General features: G+C 40.0%; 2 protein-coding genes across 7 annotated transcripts in view; one reads left to right on the top strand and one right to left on the bottom strand.

The window, feature by feature from the left end:
• Nucleotides 1–15,190, bottom strand: part of ATM (ATM serine/threonine kinase) — a 77,824-nt gene extending 62,634 nt beyond the window's left edge. Inside the window, exons 1-10 of the mRNA XM_080377209.1 lie at nt 15,050–15,190; nt 13,185–13,286; nt 12,988–13,100; nt 11,592–11,737; nt 11,029–11,193; nt 4,704–4,869; nt 4,174–4,412; nt 3,178–3,341; nt 2,629–2,798; nt 92–463 (exon numbers count right to left, since the gene is read on the bottom strand). Coding sequence (XP_080233335.1) covers nt 92–463; nt 2,629–2,798; nt 3,178–3,341; nt 4,174–4,412; nt 4,704–4,869; nt 11,029–11,193; nt 11,592–11,737; nt 12,988–13,100; nt 13,185–13,256 — 1,607 coding nt within the window. The 5' untranslated portion in view covers nt 13,257–13,286; nt 15,050–15,190. The remainder of the gene's footprint in view (nt 1–91; nt 464–2,628; nt 2,799–3,177; nt 3,342–4,173; nt 4,413–4,703; nt 4,870–11,028; nt 11,194–11,591; nt 11,738–12,987; nt 13,101–13,184; nt 13,287–15,049) is intronic.
• Nucleotides 15,191–15,224: 34 nt separating this feature from the next.
• NPAT (nuclear protein, coactivator of histone transcription) overlaps nt 15,225–21,916 on the top strand; it is a 33,603-nt gene continuing 26,911 nt past the window's right edge. For 5 of the 6 annotated variants that reach the window (XR_013926323.1, XR_013926324.1, XR_013926325.1 and 2 more), the window contains exons 1-4: nt 15,225–15,382; nt 18,537–18,655; nt 20,270–20,330; nt 21,812–21,884. Coding sequence is in view for 3 of the 6 variants with exons in the window: in XM_080377178.1 (XP_080233304.1) it covers nt 15,346–15,382; nt 18,537–18,655; nt 20,270–20,330; nt 21,812–21,884 (290 nt within the window). In the remaining 3 variants the exon portion in view is untranslated. The remainder of the gene's footprint in view (nt 15,383–18,536; nt 18,656–20,269; nt 20,331–21,811; nt 21,885–21,916) is intronic. The other variant, XM_080377179.1, reaches the window with a different exon arrangement.

Below are 21,916 nucleotides of genomic sequence, written 5' to 3'. Positions count from 1 at the left end.
AACAGTATTTTTAATAATACAGTGGGTTTGGCTGCACAGTAAAGAGCAATGGGAATCAGACAAAAAATATTATCCTTGCTTCTCATTTTACCTTGAAGGCTTGCATGCAGGTCCTGAAAATATCTTCCACAGTTCTTTATCTGTTACAACAAGGTTTCCTCGAATCATAGCTCCAAGTAGCCCAAAGCTCTCTGCTTCAATTTGCTGGAAACTTACACTACGAATGGTAAGAGACCAAATCTTTGCCCAGGTTCTCTGGAGCTCCAGCTTGTGGGTGCTCTTCAAATCAGTTTTCTGGTTTTGACACAAAGCTATCTCTGTAAGGCACTTCAGCACGTACGGGGTCCTTTCTCCTCGGCGTTGCTGAGGCAGTAACTGGTGAAGTACATTAAGTAAGGGAGGTAGCTCACTGTTTGGAAGACTCATGGGATACTTTGATATTAACTGAGCTGTAATCTGTAACCTTGAAAACACAAAGTGAAGCAATTAATACCAAACATACATAAATCTGCATTTTCATAGGTAAATGAACAAAGTGTTCTCTGATTGTCATTTCACATTTCTACTTCCAGTATTAAGCTATTTGTTTACTATCAAAGGTTAAAGATTCAGTATTTCTGCTGGGTTCACTTGTGAGGTCTGGTCATCTAGCTTTATTATCACTAATTTACAAGCTGACTTCACTGATTCCTGACCACAAGGGAAGAAAATTTCAAGCAAAAAAATTATTTTTCTCCTTCTTCTGGGCTAGCCTGTTATACACTCTGACCGATGGAGTGACCTCAAGGGCGAAGTTGCATGAGCAGGAAACATTACAGCAATGTCTTTGCAGATAAGACAAATAAAATTTATCTAATGAACAAGATGTTAAGCTAAGTATGGTAAGTTGGAAGGGTTTTGCTCATAGCAATGAGTGCAACTCTACTCAAATTAGTAAATAACAGTACTTGCAGTGTTTCTTGGAGATGCTACCTCCGCACAGAATGGCATATTAACTTCTCAACAGGATCCTAAACAGCCACTTTGCCTCAATACTGCAAGTGATAAACACACACACACACACACACACACACACAAACTTGCTGCCTCAGCTCAGGACTCAGTTCACAAGCAGCTACACTGTTCTGGTATCTTGCACAGCAGTTTCCAAGAAAAGTCAGGAAGACAGAGAGAACAGTAAAAGCAAAAAACATCCAGTGTAATCCTGGGCTGCATCAAAAGAAGCATGACCAGCAGGTTGAGGAAGGTGATTCTCCCCCTCTACTCTCCTGAGACCCCACCTGAAGTAATGCATGCAGCTCTGGGGCTCCCAACTTAAAAAAGACATAGGACCTGTTGGAGCAGGTCCAGAGAAGGGCCACAAGGATGATCAAAGGGCTGGAACAGCTCTCCTGTGAAGACAGGCTGAGAGAGTTGGGGTTGTTCAGCCTGGAGAAGAGGAGGCTCTGGGAGACCTTACAGCTGCCTTCTAGTACCTAAAGGGACCTACAGGAAAGCTGGAGAGGGACTTTTTATAAGGGCATGTAGTGATAGGACAAGGGGAATGGCTTTAAACAGAAAGAGAGTAGATTTAGATGATACATTAGGCAGAAATTCTTTACTGTGAGGGTGGTGAGGCACTGGCACAGGTTGCCCAAAGAAATTGTGGCTGCCCCATCCCTGGCAGCATTCAAGGCTAGGTTGGATGTGGCACAGTTTCCAGGTCAAGTATTATAGTAAACTGTGTGAACTAGTTCAAAATGGCCAAACTGTTAATGGCTGTTGTCCTATGACACAACCAGCTTAAGACAGCAGTAAATCTCGCATTAATTTCCTAATTCTACTGGACTGGAGAGGGCCCAGCAGAGGGCTACAAAGCTGATGAGGGGACTGGAGCATCTCCCTTATGGGGAAAGGCTGAGAGAGCTGGGCCTGGTTAGCCTGGGGAAGAGAAGAATGAGAGGGATCTTATCAATGCATAAATATCTTAAGGGTGAGCATCAAGAGGATGGGGCAAGGTGCTTTTCTGTATTGCCAAGTGACAGGACAAGGGGCAACAGGCACAAACTGCAACACAAGAAGTTCCTTCTGAATATGAGGAAGAGCTGCTTTACTTTGAGGGTGATGGAGCACTGGAATAGGTTGGCCAGACAGAGGCTGTGCAGTCTCCTTCTCTGGAGACGTTCAAAACCCACCTGGATGTGACTCCGTACAACCTGCCCTAGGAGAACCTGCTTTAGCAGGGGGTTGGACTAGATGATCTCCAGAAGTCCCTTCCAACCCTGACCATTCTGTGATTCTGTAATACTCATGAACTGGATCACACACACAACACGCATAAAGACTAGTAATATCTAGCACAAAAGACAGGTAAAAAAATCAGTCAGTATTACCTTATACACTACAACACAGTTTACCAGACCTCATTTGTTACTTCTTAGGAAACCACAGATACAAAGCTTTTAAAGCAAGAGTGCCAAAACCACTGCTCATTACTTTCCAAACGCTGTGAGAATCTAAGCTTAGTGCTTAGATATATAATTACACCACGTGCAGACACCTATTTTGAAAGCACAACATATTCAGAAGTACGCCTAAATGTAAAAAGATGTCTGCAGTAATATTTGTTTCATGTAAAGATGTTATTACCAAGGTATGACATCAAAATCCTTCTGGGATCTTTGCAGGTTGTCTCGAATTACCTCCCAACTTAGTTCAATCCTCCTGCGCTTGCCTGGTATTGTTTCATCCCTGAACTCTCTTTGTGAAACAGCATGCGACTGGGTAATTTCCAGAACTTTGGTATCCTCTGTAAAAGTCTTTTATAAAGAGAAATCAGCAAGTACACAAATAGAAAAAAGTAGTATTCACAGGAAAACTGAAATGTCAAACTAAACTGTTCCATTTTTTGCTGTGCATAAAGTCTCTTAAGAGTCAATCAGAATTATTATTATTCTTTACTATAACACAACCTCTGTTTATATTCTAATAAGCAACACTAGTGAAACATAGTATAAGTTAGGAGTTCACACATTTCTAAACTGCACAAAAATTAACAGCTAAACACAACAGAATACAGAAAAAAGGTACTAATACTTCAGTGCATGATTTTAAGGAAATGCTAAAGCCATATTCAAAAAACAAAACATACCACATAGTAAATACAAGGTCAACTTTATATTCAAATAAAAATGTTACCTGATGACAAATATCAGCCATTAACTCGATCAAGTTTTCCTTTACAGCAATATTACGTGAGCCTGAAGAATACTTTCCTCTACTACTGATGAGATTTATTTCATTCACCAGCAGATCATATAGGTTATGTAAGATACTCTGCCATTTTGTTGAGTCATATGCACCTATAAGTGCAAAAAACAACTAAAAGATAACATGCACCACCCACTTGATATAATATGTAAACCTACCTAGACAATGCAAAATACAGCCACAATCAGAGTAAAGCATACAAAGCTTAACAAATGCAAGCCTGTAAAACTAGTCTTATAATAAAGAATGACTAAAGTGAAAAAGTGAAAAAAGTTATGAGAGAATTTAATCACCATATAGAAGTAATTAGGGTAGGAACAATGTTTCTAATAAACAATTCTTTATCTAACTGGAAAGACTACAATGAAATGCAATAGATAAATTCAGACTAATTATAAACTGCCATTTGTAGACAAAGTAAAAACACCAACCAAAAAAAACCCTCACAACTTTTAAAAAAATGATACTATAACTGAAATAGACAAACACAACTACTGAGTGATGTTCTCTGACCGGTTTTATACAGTAAATCAGGCTTAGACCATAGCAGTAATCTCTGGGCTTAAATAAAACCTGATAAGATATGAATACATGTACCAATCTAAACTCATTCTAAACTGTTATTTCCCTTCCCCAAAGATTTGTGTTTTGATTCAGTACTTTGAAGTCACCTTTTGATAACAAAAAAAAATAAAATAACCAACCGTCACAGGACTTAATACAATTAACATCCTCTTAGAGTAATTTGAAAACTCATTTCCATTTCACTCCATATTAACCTCTTGCATAAAACTACTGACAAGTAAACATCACTCCCATTAATGTTCCCAAATCTCAGTATCAAAATTCAGTAAGTTGTTACAATAATTTGAACCATCACATACAGTGATGAAAAAAAAAAAAACAGGGAGCTTTTTATTATACCTTTTCCTTGAGTTTTTGCACCTTTTGGATGATGAATACGAACTTGGAGACGAAATAATTCAATTATTGATTCCTTCAGGGAATCTTTTGGTCTATACTGAGTCCATATATAAAGCACTGTAGGCAAAATTTCTTCTCCTATTTTACAAATCCGTATACGACAGTTGACAGCAAACTTGCTGCAGAAGACATTCATTGCCCCAATAATATGATCCAGGCCTGCAGTATTCTTCTCCTGCCTGCAACATAAACCCAACAGTCAAACTTCCAGAAGAAATAATCTATGTCTTTTCACAGGAATTGTTTAAATGTAAATACTAGCAAGAAACTATATTCAGAATATCATTGGCCTAACAAATGCAGAAGTTATTAATATTTTAAAGAATTTATTAAACTGGTGTTCAAAGACAGAACAAAATATGTCTAAAGTAGTATTACCTGCTATTACTCAATTCTAATCCCAAATACTTAAAATGAGTTAATTCTTTAGAAGTAGGTATTAGCATACAAAAGGAGCACTTGCAACATACCTTGCACACTGCATTGCTTTCGAAAAGAAGATAAACATATCAGAACTCAACCCATCGGTCTGGAAGCAGTACCCCCTCATAAGTGTATGAATTATCCTAGCTACCAAGACTCTATTAATCTTCCCAGAAGGTCTGAGGTATAATTGGCTGTAAAGGATCAGCAACTCTGCAAATGTATTAAAAAATAAATTATATAGCATGTATATATGTTTTAAATATACAAATACATATAAAAACATACATACTACAGATGATTACATAAAAATGCTTGAAGCAAAATGCTGCATTAAATATACAGAAACCACCATTCTGAATTCAGCTGCATGTAATTATTCACAAAGTTAACTGGGGAAAAAAAATAAAACATCTGGTCTTGTCTACGCTGGAAGTAAAGTTATATTCTTTCCAAGCTGGGATATGATCTGCTTTGTGTTACACTGAGCAAAGTAGCTATAGCCACATGATCAACTCTCACAGCTACTTCCACACTCAACTTCTACTCTACATTGATTGCTCAGTACAATGGGCTCCATTTGTTGCAGAATACAGAATAAAAGTACTCAGAAACAATTAAAAGCCACACATACATTAACAAAGAATTTGGTGTAGCAGGAACAGGTAAACAGATCAGAAAGTTGGTGCTGATGCTCCCCCTATTTCCATTACATGCAGTTCAGCTAGCTCACTCCAGCCTGCAGCCCAAAACGCCCATGCTTTGCACTCATTCACAAGTTTTCTGAAGGAAATGCCCCTTCCTCAGACTTTTGCTTTATGTGAAGGCCCATTGAGGAATCACCACGCTGTCCTTTCATCAGCCTCATAGAAATCATGGCAGCACACTACTGACCCAAACATCACCACCAGTTTAGCACAATACATACAGAAAAGCCTTGCTGCTATTTCATTTATGTCACCTACAAGTGACATGATACTGTCCCTCAGTCCACCAATGGACAATATCCACTGCAAAGAACCACCTTGGGAAGAAATACCGATTCAGTCCTATGACCTCGGCAGCTATTCTGGGACAACACTTTGAGTGATTAGACATCCACCTCGCAAGCCTTCTTTTTTCCAAGGAAAAATGTAGGTAGAATGATCTTTTGGGAATCCCAGCCACTATGAATCCTTTGTTCACAGTCAACCAGACATGACCTCAGAGCAGCTGTATCGTATAGTCCTTGGGATGCAGAATGACCAGATACTACACTTTTGCTCTATAGAGTGACTATGACCCAGAAGAGCCTGACAACCCTCAACGCTAATGGTCAGTAGCTCATCAGTTTAGGGTAAGCTCTCCACAGACAGTCAGGATCAAGGCCTCTGAGGCGCTCTCTCAGATTCTCTTCTTTTGAATACTCTGCATAGGTGACACTGATGGCATCACCTAGGGCCTTGAGCTCTGGATTCCTGTGTTGTGGAAAAGCCAGCCCAGGACAACTATACATACATACATACGTAAATGAATGAATGAATGAATAAATAAATAAATAAATGCTACTGCTTCATTGTTGTGAAGGCCTTTGTAGATTTATGGACATCTTGGACTCCAGCAGGACCCACAATGCCACCTTCACCAAGTCTTTCATAACACTGGTGCCAAATTCAGTAGAAATACCACACCTTCTTTCCAAGAAGGCATAGGGTCATTTGCAGAACTCACGTGATCCTGATCAGATCAGGAGTGAAGAGGTAGGGGAAAGAAGCTGCTATGGCATCCTCTTTAGAAGAATATACAGAAGACAGTAAAGCAAGTCTGTTGGTCCCTGAATATATGCGACAATGCATGGTTCTGTTGTTTATTGTCATCCTTCCCACAGTTCTTAAGGTATCAAGATAGTTTCTGCAGGCGGCATTAATACTAGGATAGATCCAGTTCTGCCTTAATTACTACAGCAGAAAGGTGAAATCCAGCTCTGAAAACGCTAAGACATGCTCACTTCAGTACCAGGGGTTGGGGCAGCAAATAGAACATTTGGACATTTAGATTAAGGAAGATGCAGCGTAATTTATTAAGCAGCAAGAGTGGAAAGAGGCTTCCTTAGCAGTATGAATTCCTCCTTGTTTTGGTGGCTGGTGTTTACTAGAAGATGGATCAAGAATTTTCTGTTGCTTTGAGCGCCTGAGGGAGTACTGGATGAGATCTTGGCGCACTAATGGACTATCTCATTCATTTTTACTGTGAGATCCATTATCAGACTCAATTATTTCTGGTGTACCGTTTCTCCACAAATTTCTTTCTCAAGACCTATACAGTACTTTTAGCAGTGGCATAAGCTACTGGGCAAGCCTCCAGGCCAGCTTGCAGTCATTTCTTTAAAACAGCTAGGACATACTGACAGTCTCTACAAGGCCTGCAGAGAGGTCCAATGTAGTCTAGCTACCACACACCTCCAATGAGATAGTTTAAATGACAGCTTTTACACTTTGATACCTTTTGTAGTTTAGCTTTTTTTCACTAATGAACAGATTTCAAACACCCTTATTACTTGTAGAATGGCATCTTTAGACAAATCACTCTACATTCTGAGTCCAGGGCTTTGTCGATTGCAGCAGCTTGAGTGGACATATTTGTAACCTGATGGACCCATAAAACATCTAAGATGAGATTCCACCTGTCTCTGGCCAAGAAACTGAGAATTGCTTTGTCTAAAGATGCCATTTTATGGAAAAAAAAAATCTGTGCTGTTTCCTCAGTAATGCTGCATCAACGGCCAGTCTCAGGACTTGCATTTCTGCATATTGACTTGGCTGCCCTTCACCTTCATCAACCTCATCAATCCTGCTGGTCAGGATTCCAAATGACAGCTTTCTATCTTCACAGACCACCCAGAATTAGGCAAGAATGATTAGTGAACAGGGCATATTACTTATTTTTTGAAAGCCTGCCATATTCTAGGGCTTCTTAAGCATCTGGTAATACCTTGGGTGACACCGCAAAATTCACAATCTTTGGACCAATCCATCAAATCCTCCAGTATGCCGGGGCATCCTTGTTTCCCCTTATGAGTCCATTTATTCCAGGTCACACTTGTTGTGTAGAAAGTCAAAGACAGATCTCCTTTCAGGAGACACTGAAGTACCAGCAAATGAGAAGCCAGCAGCATTTCTGATTCCATTGCCACTACTTCAAATGCTGCCCAGATTCCTTCATAGATGGCCAGTATTTCTTCTTCTGATAGGGTATAGCTAGTATCTTACAGTCAGATCTTATCATTGCTCAAATTGTCGCTCAAGTGTGCCCATTTTCCTGGTGACTTGGTACAGTAAGTTCATGAGCAGACTGTATCCAGGGACGTGCATTTGCCAAAACCTCACTATTCCGAGAAAAATTTGTGCTTTGTTTTTATTGATCAGTGGTGCTACGGCTGTGATGCTGCAAATCACATCAGTAGGACTGCAACAGCACCCATCTTGCCATTTGACAACAAGAAACTATTTCTTGCATGTTATTACCTTATCTCTTTTGAGCACAAATCTTCCATTTAATAAAATTCTAATTATCTCTTCGCTTTTGTTAAATACTTCACGCTTAGTGTTTCCCCATACTACAATGTCATTAATATACTGTGAATCTCCTGGGGCACTGCCCTCTTCTAAAACCTTCTGTACAAGTCCGTGACAGATGGGCTATGCCTCAATCCTCGTGGCAGAAAGTTCTAGGCATATTGTACTCCTTGCCAGGTAAAGACAAACTGTGGTTTACGCTAAGGGGCCAGGGAAATAAAAAAAAAAAAATACATCAGCTGTGTGAATGGTCATATACTGGGTCGTATCTTCACTTTGAGTTCCTACTGTAGTTCTAGTATACCTAGTACTGAACACTGTTCAAGGGTGATGTTACCGCATTCAAACCAATTACCTCTGATTAATATCCAACGCCAAATGGATTTTCACACAAGTCTGATGGGATTGTCAAATAGTGAAGTTTGAGCAACTATGCCTCAACTTTCCAGTTCTCTGATAAGGCCATGTACAGGACTAGAATAAATCTCTGCTGGTCCAACACTGTCACCAGTGCACTGAGTTGCAACCAGAATCAATTGATGTGAAGTCTGTCGCAGCCTTGACTCCTCCTCCTCTTGAGAGAGTCAGGCAGTTGAGCAAAGAAGTGTCCTCCTTCATTACTACTGTGGCAATACAAAAAATGCCCACTGATGTCCTCACAGGTCCCTAAAATATCTAATCATTAAGAAGTCAATGCCTAAGATGCAAGAAGCACATGGTCCCATTATCAATTCAAGGGGCTTCCAGTTTCCTTTAGTAAGACTGAGTTCAGCTTCTACTACATACAGCTTCCACTAGCCTCAGGTGACTCCTCTGATGATGCAGCCAGTATATACCAATATGACAGCTCCTCATAATTTTTAAGAGTACGACTACTAACATTCAGAAACTCAGAACTTCCAGCAGTTAAGAGTGCCTCATGGAGTCAGCACCTGCCTATCAAATCTAACTGCTCTGGGGCAACAGCTGGAATCCATGTTCTACTTTAAACTCGTGCAAGCAGATCACTGATTTTGTAACGACTTCTCCATTGTACTTCATATATACTTCAATGCTATAAACAAGCATTAAGGTGGAATCGCTAAAAAAGGTTGTGATAACCCTTACAACACTTATGTATCCCTCATCTAACAAAAGCAACTTGTTTCATTTAACGGATTTAGTCTGACTTCCTCTAGATTTATGGCCTTCAGTCCTGCCTCACTTTAGAAATTAAATTTCACTGACTCTTATGATCTAGCATCAAAATTTCTTCTGCCACACTTCCGTCTTCCATCCATACACAGACTCAGCTAACTTCCATGTTCCTAAACTACCTAACGAACACACTGCGACTCCTATAGGCTCCTCATGCAATCTGTATGCAGCACCCTTCCAGTGATAGCCAGCCTCAGCTTCCCTTCTCTGCCATCTTCAATATCTGTCTTCAACATCCCTGGCTTCTTGTCCCATTCCCTACCCACCTACCCACAGTTCTAACCAAGTACCCAGTTCTTCTTCAGATGCCTTTCCTGTTTGTTGCTCTGAACTCCAGCTTCCAGCCTCCCAATCCGGTCAGTCCCTGCCCTTGCATTCTGCTCCAACTTGCAGGCTGACAGCCCTTTCTTTGGCTTCCGTCCCCCTCACTGGCTCCTAGTCTCAGGCAGCCTTCCCATGCAGTTCCAGCTTTCCCTTCCATCTTCTACTTCCAGTTCTATCTCCATGGCCAAACGGTACCAAGAACCAGAAGTTCTTTAACTTCTGAGATCTTACCCTCAGGCTCTCTAATTACCCAATAACATCTCCCATCCTGAAACATTCCATTTTAGTCATTCTGCTTTGCCAGCCTTTGGCAGGTTTTTTTGCCTCCCCTTTCACTCCCAGTATCACCAGGACCCCTCTTCTCGGTTCTCTGCAGGTTTATTTCCATTCTGTAGTTAAGCAACTCTCTTCAAGCTACAAAGCAGAGTATTTTCTCATAAAATGCTTTTCAGAAATCCAAACTCTGACTTCAAAGCACTACATTGTGCAAATAAAGACAGTATTTCTACACTTTCTCCAGAATTGCACATGCAACCTTCAACAAACTAAACTGTAAAACTTGTAATACTGGGTTTTTTTTCCAAACTACTGTTCTATTACAACAACAAATGAAAACAGATGAATTGAGAGCTTAGTACATGTCAGATGATTCAAAATACACAAACATTCCTCCCCATGCTAAGTAAGTTAACTGTCTTGGAGTCAAATCAAATCCTCTGTAAACTGAAAAATTATGTTTGCATACTGTATCATTACCTAATGTTCTAATCTGGTTTTCTCTATTTAAATATTAAAACTTTCTAGTTTCTTCTTTATATGCAATATGTACATATAACAACAGTGATTAAACAGTAACTTTGTAAATCAAGAAAACTCAGATAATAAAATTTAATAGTAATACATTAACAACTGTATCATAACTATACCAGCCAGTACCTAATAACTTGCAAACAACTGCACACCAACACCAGTTCTACTGAGGCTATTTCCAGTACACACATTCCATGGATTTGTCATCCATGTTAAATCCTGCGGAGACCAGGCACACATAACAGGATTCTATAGAGGTATGTATGTTTCAACAAAAAAATGACAAACAGTATGCAGAAAGAAAAAAAACCCAATTCCTAACCTTTGCTGTTCTGTCTATTACAATTGTAAGCCTTGGAGGCTGACGCTATTTTAGTCCATGTTTTGTGCAGTACCTCACACACCAGGGCATAAACAAATTAAAATGCAGCTAAACATGTTTCTACAATAGGAAAAGACAATTGTAAGTAGTCTTAAAAATTATTACCTGACCACTGCTGCTGGGATATCTCACACCAGTATTTCCTTACTGAAAGGATATCTTTTAGGAGTATACTACTACAATCAGATCCATAAGCAGCACAAATTGTTGGATCTCTTATAATTTCCATGACGTAAATCAGGAGTTCCTGACATTTCAGTCTGGGTCCTCCTACATGAAGAAACAATGTGAGACTGAAAGTGTGCCAAGTAAACCTGAAATTAGTTGTTTGTAAATGTTTACTTAAAGATCAAAAAAACCACCTACAGTTCAGAAACAGTTGTTAGGAATCATCTTCTTAAACAAACCATTTCTATAGAAGAAATTACATATGACAGGATACATCAGTTAAATACACATTGAATAATTAGAAAAAGGCACTGTGAACATCAACAAGGACAGAGAAGGAGCACAAAGGACTGATTCACATGAAGATATTTAAATTGTAAACACTTGGAAGCAAGCAAGACAAACCCTACCCTGGTAAATTCAGAGTAAAAATTAAAAGTTGAAAGCAATGCACCAAAACAAAACAAAACGATAATTCTATATGATTATGTATCACTGACTTTTATTAGCACATCTGATGAAATATTTGACCAAACTTCCAATTTCTTGCATCTTTTTCTGTCTGGTAGTCTGAGTTGAAGCAGATGCATTTGGTTTTGTCTGCTGCAGGTTTTTAATTTCTTTCTGGAAATATTTCTGCAAGACACTTCAAAAATGAAAGATATTTATCAAGGATATGCACATTTATGACCCAAGTAAAATAGGTAAATGTTGTTGCCTAGAATGTCAGTGCTTATTCTTCTCACAATACTAATTATCAAAAACTAAAACCTACTGAAGTATATTGCAGTCTAAGCATGATGGAAATAATCTATAAAAGGAGCTGTAGGTAGTAAAGATAATCCAGAAGCAACTTGGTTTGGCACCAAACTTTTCTTTAAACATTGCATAATGTTAAACATACAATTTATGATTAGGAAAAAAGCAATGCTAAGTCTTTTTATTTATGCTGCAACATTATACAACAAAATAATAAGCACTCTTCATGTTTTTATTGTGGGAAACCTTGAAGTCCTATTTCTCCATCATTTAAAATTAACATATAGATTTGATTTTAGACCAAAGAATAGATTAAACTTTTCACTGGGTTTGTCAATGGCAACTACTATAGATTTTCTGGCCTACTATCCGTATTCAGTTTAGAGTCTCTATTTTTGCATTCCTCCTATGTATAATATATTATTTGTCATCTCAAAAGCAACATAAAAACTTTATCAGATACTTCTTACAATATTTTCGGTACAGCAATGAAATAAAAGCTGTTCCAATGTTGTCCAATTAAAAAACATAATGGAAAGCTGAGCAAACAACAGCCTATGAAAACTAATGTTTCAGATGCACTTTTAACATGAAACTTAACGCTGGTCCCAGCTGCTCTAAGAACTCACCACACTCACACTCTGTCCAATCTTGTAGTACACAAATCTTGTAGTACACAAAGCAGATTATCAAAGATGGGCCTCTACAAACCTCAGCAGTTTCTTTAATTCACAAGCCACAGTCCTTCTATTGTGTCCTGAAGAACTCAGTAACACAAAAAAATCTAATGAACTATCTATAGTCTACATATGAACTGTATGTTGAAAATCAGATGCAGAGGATCATTTTTAATAAAAGTATTAACTATTATTTTTGCAAGGAAAAACTACCACCCAATTAACAATCAGTTTCCTAGCAGTTAAGTTTTCTGTACATGATAAGTGTTGCATTTTCAGCTATTTAAAATTTACTTCCTTTAGAGACTAACATAAGTAATTTCTTGTTTACAAGCTGACAAGAAGTCTAAATCAATATGCAGAAAGATAAGCATTAAAATAGGTCTGATAAATAAAAAAATGATGTTCCATGTAAGAAAATTGTGACCATTCACAAAGTAATTAAAAAAAAATAAATTACCTAAATACAGCATCCCAGTTGAGCTGCCTTCCTTGTTTGGAATCAGAATTCCGGTCCAGCTGGAGAATTGTTTCAGAATCACGAAGAAGTCGCTTGAAATTTTCAATTCCCTTCTGAAAATATATTTCAAAAAAAATAATTATTAATGATTCCCTTCATTGCTAATTGAAGCACACACACCAAAAGAAAACTGTTACCCTTCGCTCCACAGCTTTCTCATTTTCAAGGCAACGACAACAAATGAGCAGATCTTGTAACACAAGACTCATGGTTCAGTTTAACAGAAGAGTCATTTGTATCTGCAAACAGAAGAAAAGAATAAAACTGTAATTATTTTATTTAACACAGAGCTGAGTCAACCAGTCTAAAAACTGGGAATGCAATATATTGGAAATTCACTATCAAAGCAAGCCACATTACTTGACTGAAAAGCTCATTTGTGTCTTGGGTTAGTCTTACTGGTCACAAGACTGAAGCAAAGTCTCACATCAAGAATATATACCTATTCCCACAGGGAAGAGTAGTGAAGTGTAACAGCAGAGACCTCTTTCATATGACTCTGATTTCCTCCCTTTTTATGACTGACAACAAAGTAGAGCTGGTCAGAGAATATGGAATAAAATGACAATATAATTAAAATGACAGAGCTGAACACATTCAGGCAAACACCACCAACTTTCAGTAGCTAGCTATGACCAGTAGCTGTCTTAACCTGCTGCTGCCAGGAGGCAGCACTTTCAAAACTGCCTTCTGCTCTCGCATCCTACATTTTCATAGGTATGCACTATCACATTGACAAATCCCTCTGGACTCAACAAGTCAAAGAACGCTCAGGTATCAATTGTAAGAGGAAACAACTTCTTCCATCTGTGACCACTTAAGATTATTCCTCATTTCCTTCAACAGAGGTTGGAATTAGCTAGATACTGCATTTCTGGTTTACATAAAGTTATGCTGAAGCAGATCACAACAGTGCAACTGTATACAACTTCCACGCTTCTCCTTTTATGCCTTTAAAGCAGACCCATGGGAAACTCTTGACTGGAAAGAAACAGACAAGGAGGAAGAAAATCCGAGCATATGCTTCTGAGGTTGTAATAAACAACTGTGAACAGGCATTCACGATGTGCTGCAGTGCATCTTGAGCCCTTAAATGAGACTATAAAAACACCCATTTAGACAAGGAAAACTTTAAATATCTACTGTCTTAGAGTATATTTATTTCCTTTGGCTTCAATCAAGATCAGGCTGGGGCTAAGTATGATCAGAGGTATAGTGACTGATGGGTGTGTATGAAAAGGAAAATGCTGTAAGCACAAAGGCTGGCTGTACTGTACAACTGAACTCATTCAAATAATGAAGCATTACCTTTACTAACTTACTGCTTTTGCTGAAAAAGAAACAGAAAGGAAGAACGAACTTTTAAAGACACTAACAGCATCTAAAATACCATGGGCCAAAAAATGGCTGGCCAAGAACTGTGGCAACATGGGTTGTATGTTGTAGGGCCTGGGGATCAAAGGGAAAGGATTCGGTCCTTCTCGTTTGTGCTTCATGGTATTTCAACAGCCGTAACAAAAGCAAAAAATTCCTAAGACTGAATCCATCTACTATTTCTCTCACTAGAGACACAGTTCTCCAACCACCATCTTACGACCACGTTCACCCCCTATAGAAATTACACGGGCCCAGGAAGGCACACGCCAACACACGAAGTAAACCACGGAGCGGCGTTGGTTACGGAGCCGCAGCGGCGCTCCCGCACAGCGGACCGGGTACCGCGCCTCAGGGCCGCCCCCCAGCCGCTGCGGCACGCCGAGCTCTGCCCCCCGGCCGCCCCCGGCCGCCCCCAGCGCTGGCGCCCCACATCCCGCCTGAAGCCCCTCGGGGGCCGCCCGCCTCAGCCACCCACGGGCAGCGGCGCAGGGCCGCGCTCCCCGCCCTGCCACTAGGGCTTGAACCAAGGGAAAGGAAGGGAAACCGGGCAGCCCCTTAGGGCCACGGAGCCTCGAGCAGGGGCGGGCCGCGGCGGTTGGGGAGGGGAGGGCAGGAACGGGCCCACCTCCGAGCGGGGCGGCGGGAGCCGACCGGAGAGCGCGTGCAGCTCACGGCTGCGGTGCGCGCCCGGCGGCGCGGAGAGGAGCGGGGCGGCGCGCACGCTCGGCGGCGGATGGGGGCCGACCTGGAAGCGGATGTGCAGCAACGGCGGGTTCCGGCGGAAAGGGCCGGGCGCGGCCGTGGCTGGAGGAGTTTCCGCGCCTTCGCCTCAGCGGCGGGGCGGTCGCGCTGCGGCTCCGGGAGCTGTGTCCCGCTGCCCCCGACTCCCTCCTTCGCCCATTCCCCTCGCCGCCTCTGGCTATGCTGCTGCCGTCCGACGTGGCCCGGCTGGTGCTGGGTGAGTCGAGCCTGTGAGGGCGGGGCGGGGTCGCCGCTGGCCCCTGAGGTGTGGCGGGGGGCTGCCGGGGCAGGCTTTGCTGGGGACTGGCAGCCGCCGGCAGCGCCTGCGGCACGGCAGGAGAACGAAGCGGCCGCGCTGTTGACCCTCGACCGCGTCGCGCTCGTAACCCCCTGGGCTGGGCTTGTCGCCGCCTCTGTCGCTGAGGCGTAGCCCCGGGCCCAGCGGTCTCCGGGCTGCCCCCCCCGCCTGCTCCGGCCCGGTCTCCGGCGGGAAGCAGGCGCAGCTGGAGCTTAAGGGACTTGGGGCCTGTGGAGGCCCCGCGGGCGCGGGGTAGCCGGCCGGGCCGGGCCGCGCTGGAGCTCGGCTTCCCCGCGGGCTCAGGGGAGTGAGCCGGTCCCTGGTGCGCGCCCGCGGGCAGCTGCCTGCCGTATGGGGTTTACTAAAGTATCTTGATTACAAGAGGAACACAAGGGTGATCCAAAACACCAGAGGAGGCTACGTTAAGGTCCGGCCGCTTCGGTGGGGTTTTTTTCTCTCCCTGTTTGTGTCACCTGTGAGGCTGCATCGGGAGTTCGGGTTTGCTCAGTGTCTGTGGAAAGCGCAGTGTGTTCAGGACGTTGGCAGCAGGCAGTGAATTTTGGATACCACCGAAGACAAGAACGAGTGGATGGTAGTCAAAATATGACCCACATGTTTAAGTCCCACACGTAAGCACCTTTTGGCACAGGTTGCCAAAATGGCCTGGCAGTTGTAAGATTCAGTTTTCAAGTTGTCCAACATGTTTTTGAATCCAAAGTTGTTAAGACTGAATATTCGGTTTTCTTCCAGCATAACTTATGTTTAAATACTCCATGAAATGTTTCTTGTTACTGTCTTGAGAAACAAGGCTAGTAAGAGATGCAATGTTTTTATTACTTTGAAGTAGCAGACGATTTTTAGAAATTCCATGCATTGTAAAAGAAGATTTAAAATCATGCAAGGGAGATATCTCACTGTACTTTTCTATAAAATATTGGGTAAATTAGAAGTTTTTGAGTGGAAAGCTTACCACATGTGCTTACCAGAGATTTGCAGATGGTAGTATACAGTCTTGTCAATGTCATGTGTACAAAGGATGAACCGTCCTGTCTTATGTCTCTTGTGGCATGGTGCATGCATCGTGTCTAGAAAAATTCTGAGCAACCTAAGGTTGTAGAACAGGATATTCCTTGCAGCTATTTCTGTGTCCTAATAGAGGTTCCTCTTCCACGAGGCATCTCTGAATTTGGGTGGATAAACAGGCTTCTTGGTGCAGCTCTTCTTCCATCTCCCCTCCTCATCTCCCCCAGCTTTCTGGTGCTGTGAGAGTTGATGAATACTGGTTTAAGAAACAAAACTAAAATGATAAGATGAGTTCACCTATAGGAAAATAAGTAAGAATTTTTTTTTTCTGATTTAATGTAAGAGTGAATGTTAGACGTGTCTTTACATTTCTTAAGATAGAACAAAATATTGAATTATACCTAGTTCAGAATGTATCGTACCTTTTGTGCCTTTAATTTTGTTTTGGTGGCTGTTATGTCATTATATACTGCATGTGCAAGTAAGTAGTTCGGTTGCACAGCAGACCTTAATTTCAGGCATTTCTAAACTTTGGAATGCCTTATTTTGCAGGAAATAGGTGTGTGCCAAGTGTGTCTGTATGCAAGCATTCAGTCATCCCTTGCAATACTGTAGTAGTAGGTTCAAGAAAGAAAAATTGCAGATTTTAATGTAAATTATTGTAAGAACAGCCATACCAGCACAGATCAAAGCTCCACCTAATCAAATACTGCATTTTCCATCCTGGCAAACAGTGGATAGTGTAATGAATAGGGATAAGACTGGCCTGTGATTGTGTTTCTCCAAAACACACTTTCAGCTTCCAGCAGCCTGTGGCTTGAGAGTTTTCTGTGTATTTGAAAAATCAAACAGGACAGCCCTTTCCTTTCCACAGGTACTACTAATGTTTTCTCTTGAACAGGTCAGCTCATACATTGTTATTAAACTCACAGTGGTTATTCCCAACCTCTGTTTAACTTTCAAGTTTGCTTATTTGTTGAAGACCTGAACAAGGGCTTGTATGTCTGAAATACCTCTTTTCTCCAGCTATGTTCTGATCTAATGAAAGATACTTGTCTTCATGCAGACTTAAAGGCTGTGTTTTTCTATTGGCATTCCTGAACCGAGGTGGACCATTTTGGGGGTCCACTGAAATACATATGCTAATGCATCTCTATCCTGCATTGTATAATTAGGCACATATTTTATCTTTTCTTTAAAACATTGCATGTTCAGTTCTGCTACAAGCAAGAAAGAAGAGACATTTTCTTTTGTGGTTCTTTGTTCTAGAATCCTTCATTAAGATTGGTATATTTCAATCTTTTAATACTTAAAAGTATTTGAAAATTAAAGCAGGGCTTAAAAAGCTTGATTACAGCAGAACATATTTGCTGAGGAATGGAATTTTGGAAAAGTAAATTTTTTCAGTATGTTTCCTGTTAAGGTAACTGCTGAGTCTTGGGGTGTGTACAGGGCAAAAGTTGCAGCTAGTATGTCTATTCAAAATGACAATTACAGTAAGTAGAGGGAAAAAAAACTGTTTCTGTTACTAATTTTTGTACAATGCCGATTTTTTTAAATAAGTCTTACACACTTGTAACAGCTGCACAGGTTTTACATGTTTTGAAACAGGAAGATGCATGGAGAGTTATTGTTACATAGCAATGCATTTTATTAACAAAATATTGTAGAATTCCATTTAATTATCAGATGGGGTTGTTCAGTCCCAGTGACAGTTAGTCAGGCTCCTGAGCCAAGAACTTTTATTTTCTTGTCTGTATAGTACTGTCTGTACTAAGATCAATCAGAAATTGTTCATATTGCCTCACTTCCAGTATTGGCTTGTTTGTAAATGTAATATCAATAATATTTTGTGCTCTTGTTTTAACTGTTAAAGAAATACTTCACAAAATATATATTCTTTCAAAATAACTTCACTTTCCTTGTCTAACATACAAATCTTTACCTGATTATTTCAACGCTGTATACAGCTGCTTATGATAATGCTTTGATACCTATTGAGCAGAAGTAATGAATGAAATGCTAAAATTTTCCATGTGATTTGTTGCAGGGTATTTACAACAGGAAAAACTTCTAGCTACCTGCCGTCAGTTTATTTTGGAAAGCTCAGATTTGAAAGAATATGCAGAGCACTGTACAGAGGATGGGTTTATTCCAGCCTGCTTGCTGGTGAGTTTGTATTTGCAAAGCAGAAAGTTAAATTGTCTTGCATCCATGGAAGAGAAAATTGAGATTTCTCAGTGTAACAATTACTTCTCAAATGCTGCTTAAAATGTTAGTTAGTTTGTCCCTTCTGGGTTTTGGGGTTTGTTTTCTGTTTGGTATTTTGCATCCTGTGGTATTAGCAGTTATTTCGTTTCTAGTATTTAATGTCACAAACATTTAAGTGTAAAATATGCAAAAAGTTTTCAGCATATTACATTTGGTCTGCTTTATAGCTTTGAGGTTGATTTGTGGAAGGATGTCGCAAGAGTTTTATTGATTTCAGGGCTGCTCTTGTCATGTATTTGAGTTCACTTTCCTATCCTAGACATGGCAGCCAGTAATGTTCTGTTTCAAGTACATGTTAAATATTTAGGTAAGGTACCTCAGCTTTATCTAAAGCTGCCAAATCTTGTTTGGTATCACCCCCCCCAGAAAAAAACCTGTGTTTTAGTCTAGCTTCCTCTTTGATCAGTACCATCTGCTTTGTCCAAGGTGAAATTCGGAACTTCAGGTGTGCATAAATGCAGCGTGTAGCTACATATGTAGATAAGTGCATATAGCTACAGGGTAATTAGATACTAGGCAGTTTTTACATACACAAAATGGGATTTTTAATATACTATGCAAATTACAGGGTTCAGACACTGCTATGTATAAACTTTTTAATGTTTATATGTGCATCTTCTAATATATCAGTTACGTAGTCTGGGATTTTGTCCACAGTATACAAGATTAGTGGAAGTCTTTTCTGAGATCCAAGGTCTTGATGCATCTATTCAAAACAGACCATTGAACTTCATTTATAAGCATTTGGTCATGTGTACTTTGGGGATAGGGAACTGAGAACCAGGGTATGGCCAGCAAAAATTAGAAAAAAACGAACGTAAATAAATTCTTAAAGCCTTTAATTATCTTCCTTGTCTCAGTAGAAACATTTATCCCGTTTTTCATAACAGAAGTGATGATATGGTAGTGTCTAAGAAAAAATTCTCACTGGAGCTCAAAATACTTGCAACAAAGGGCTGCGTTTGTCATACCTTGTGGAGTTCCCTCTAGCAAAGATGACAAGAAGGAACAACAAATGATAGTGGTAAAATAGTCTCTTTGTTTCACCTGAACAACAGAACAAGTAAATATGATATCAGAGTTAAATCTGTGATTAATTGCTAATACTTTTACTTTAGACAGAAGTTCTTTTCGTGTCTGCATCTTAACGCATGCTGCATTCCAGGATGCTACATACTCGTTACTCTCTTATAGCGGTTCATCATGTAATTTTTGTGGGTTTATTCCATAGTAACAAAGGTGAGTGGGGGTCGTGCAGCTCTAACTGCTATACCAGTGTTGTACAATGAGATGAAGCACTTCAGGTTTTGTGTTCATAGTGGCATTTTGTTCTGTAGATTGCTCTCTACCTGCTTTGAGGCAGCTCGGCACCAGCAGCATAAAGTAACAGTTCCTTGTGTTTAGGGTCAGCATGGTGTAGTCTTCTAAAGAGCTGCTTAAATACAATGTGATAACAGCAGATGAAGTGTAAGTTATTAGTGAAAATTCTAAGATCAGTGCTTTTTTTTCCAGTCCCTGTGTGGAAAAAACTTGACAACTATTCTTAATGAATATGTAGCCATGAAAACAAAAGGTAAGCCTTCAGAATGAGATTTTATTTTTTTTCTTACTAATCTGTTGTAAACTCCTTGAAGAAGAGGTAATATCTCCACCTATGTACAGACTTAAAGCAATCCTCCATCAGTGCTGGAAGTTGAAGATTTCCATATTATGCAAACAACGGCCAATTAGATCAACATCTTGTAAGCAAAATGAATTTATTATCTTAGTTTGGATTTGCCAGCATGTATTTTCACTTCAAATTTGAGCAGAGCTTCTAATGTAATAAAGCACAAAGATATAATGAAGTGTGAAAAATGTATGAGTTTATGCCTGTAAATTTATACTGTGTATTGTTTATACTACAGATAGGAGAGGGAGGACACACAAAATTGGAATGAAGCTGCATCAGGGGAGGTTCACATTGGACATTAGGAAAAGGTTCACTGAGGGGGTGGTCAGTCACTGGACCAGGGTCCCCAGGGAAGTGATCATGGCACCAAGCCTGTCAGAATTCCAAGGAGCATCTGGATGGCACTTTTAGTCATATGGTTTAGTTTTAGGTAGTCCTGTGAGGAGCAGGAGGTTGGACTTGGTGATCCTTATGGGTCACTTCCAACTTGAGATATTCTGTGATTCTATGAAACAACCAGGAAGAGTCCTATGGTGTGAAATGTTTCTTGTCTTGTTACTAGTAGAAGCAATTAAAATAATTTGAGAATAACTTAATATTTTACATTAATATTAGAGACAAAGTTAGAGCATTTTCTGTTTTTAAAAGCAGTTATTGAGCTTTTGCATGTTGCCAAGTCTTAGAATGGTTTGATACATGTTGATGAATGATCAGGTTTTAGTGGTGCTTGGTTCTAAGATTTGCAATTTAAGACATACCATGTTTGAAACATTTCTCAATGTGGGTTTTTTTTCACACTAGGTTTAATAGAAATGGTAACTAAGACACAAGCATACTTTCTTCAAAATACTTTGTTCCTGGCACCTTGAAAAACTTCATTAATTGGTCTGTTTACATCTTTCCGTTTATACTTCAGTGTACTGTGTTTCAAAAATACCGAGTGTTTTTACCTGTTTGGGTGACATCTTCAAATAAAACATTACTTTTAAAGGCCTGTCTGCCAGGTTACAATTTTGAAAAGCATACGATTGACTTGGCAATAGAAATACAATTTCCAGAAGTGAATTAAGTTGGGTTAGTATGTGTTTGCCCAGGAGTCAACACCATGTGCATATTCCATTGAGAATTATCATCGTGAATGTCTTTGTCTCAGTCTCATTTAGGCTTCTAAAACTGTTAACTGTGTCTGATGAGTGTGTTTGATATCAAAGTTTTTAAATTAGCAGTTAGGACTCTCTAATAAACAGAATATTAAGGCGGCAACTAGACACCCAAAGTTAGATGATGTCTGAAATGCCTAGGGCATTTTGCTTGTGATTTTACTTTTTCTTACCGTATGTCTGTTATAGTCACCTAAATATTTTTTTAATGTTTTATTTTAGAAACAACAAATGAAGTTCCAGCAATGATGTCATCTCTGTGGAAAAAATTAGACTATACACTTTCTCAGATCAGGTAATACAGTTTTGAAATCAAGAAAGTACAGT

The sequence above is a fragment of the Falco punctatus genome (assembly GCF_963210335.1).
Source record: "Falco punctatus genome assembly, chromosome: 2".
Lineage (NCBI taxonomy): Eukaryota > Metazoa > Chordata > Aves > Falconiformes > Falconidae > Falco > Falco punctatus.
This window is presented reverse-complemented; position numbering and strand designations above follow the sequence as displayed.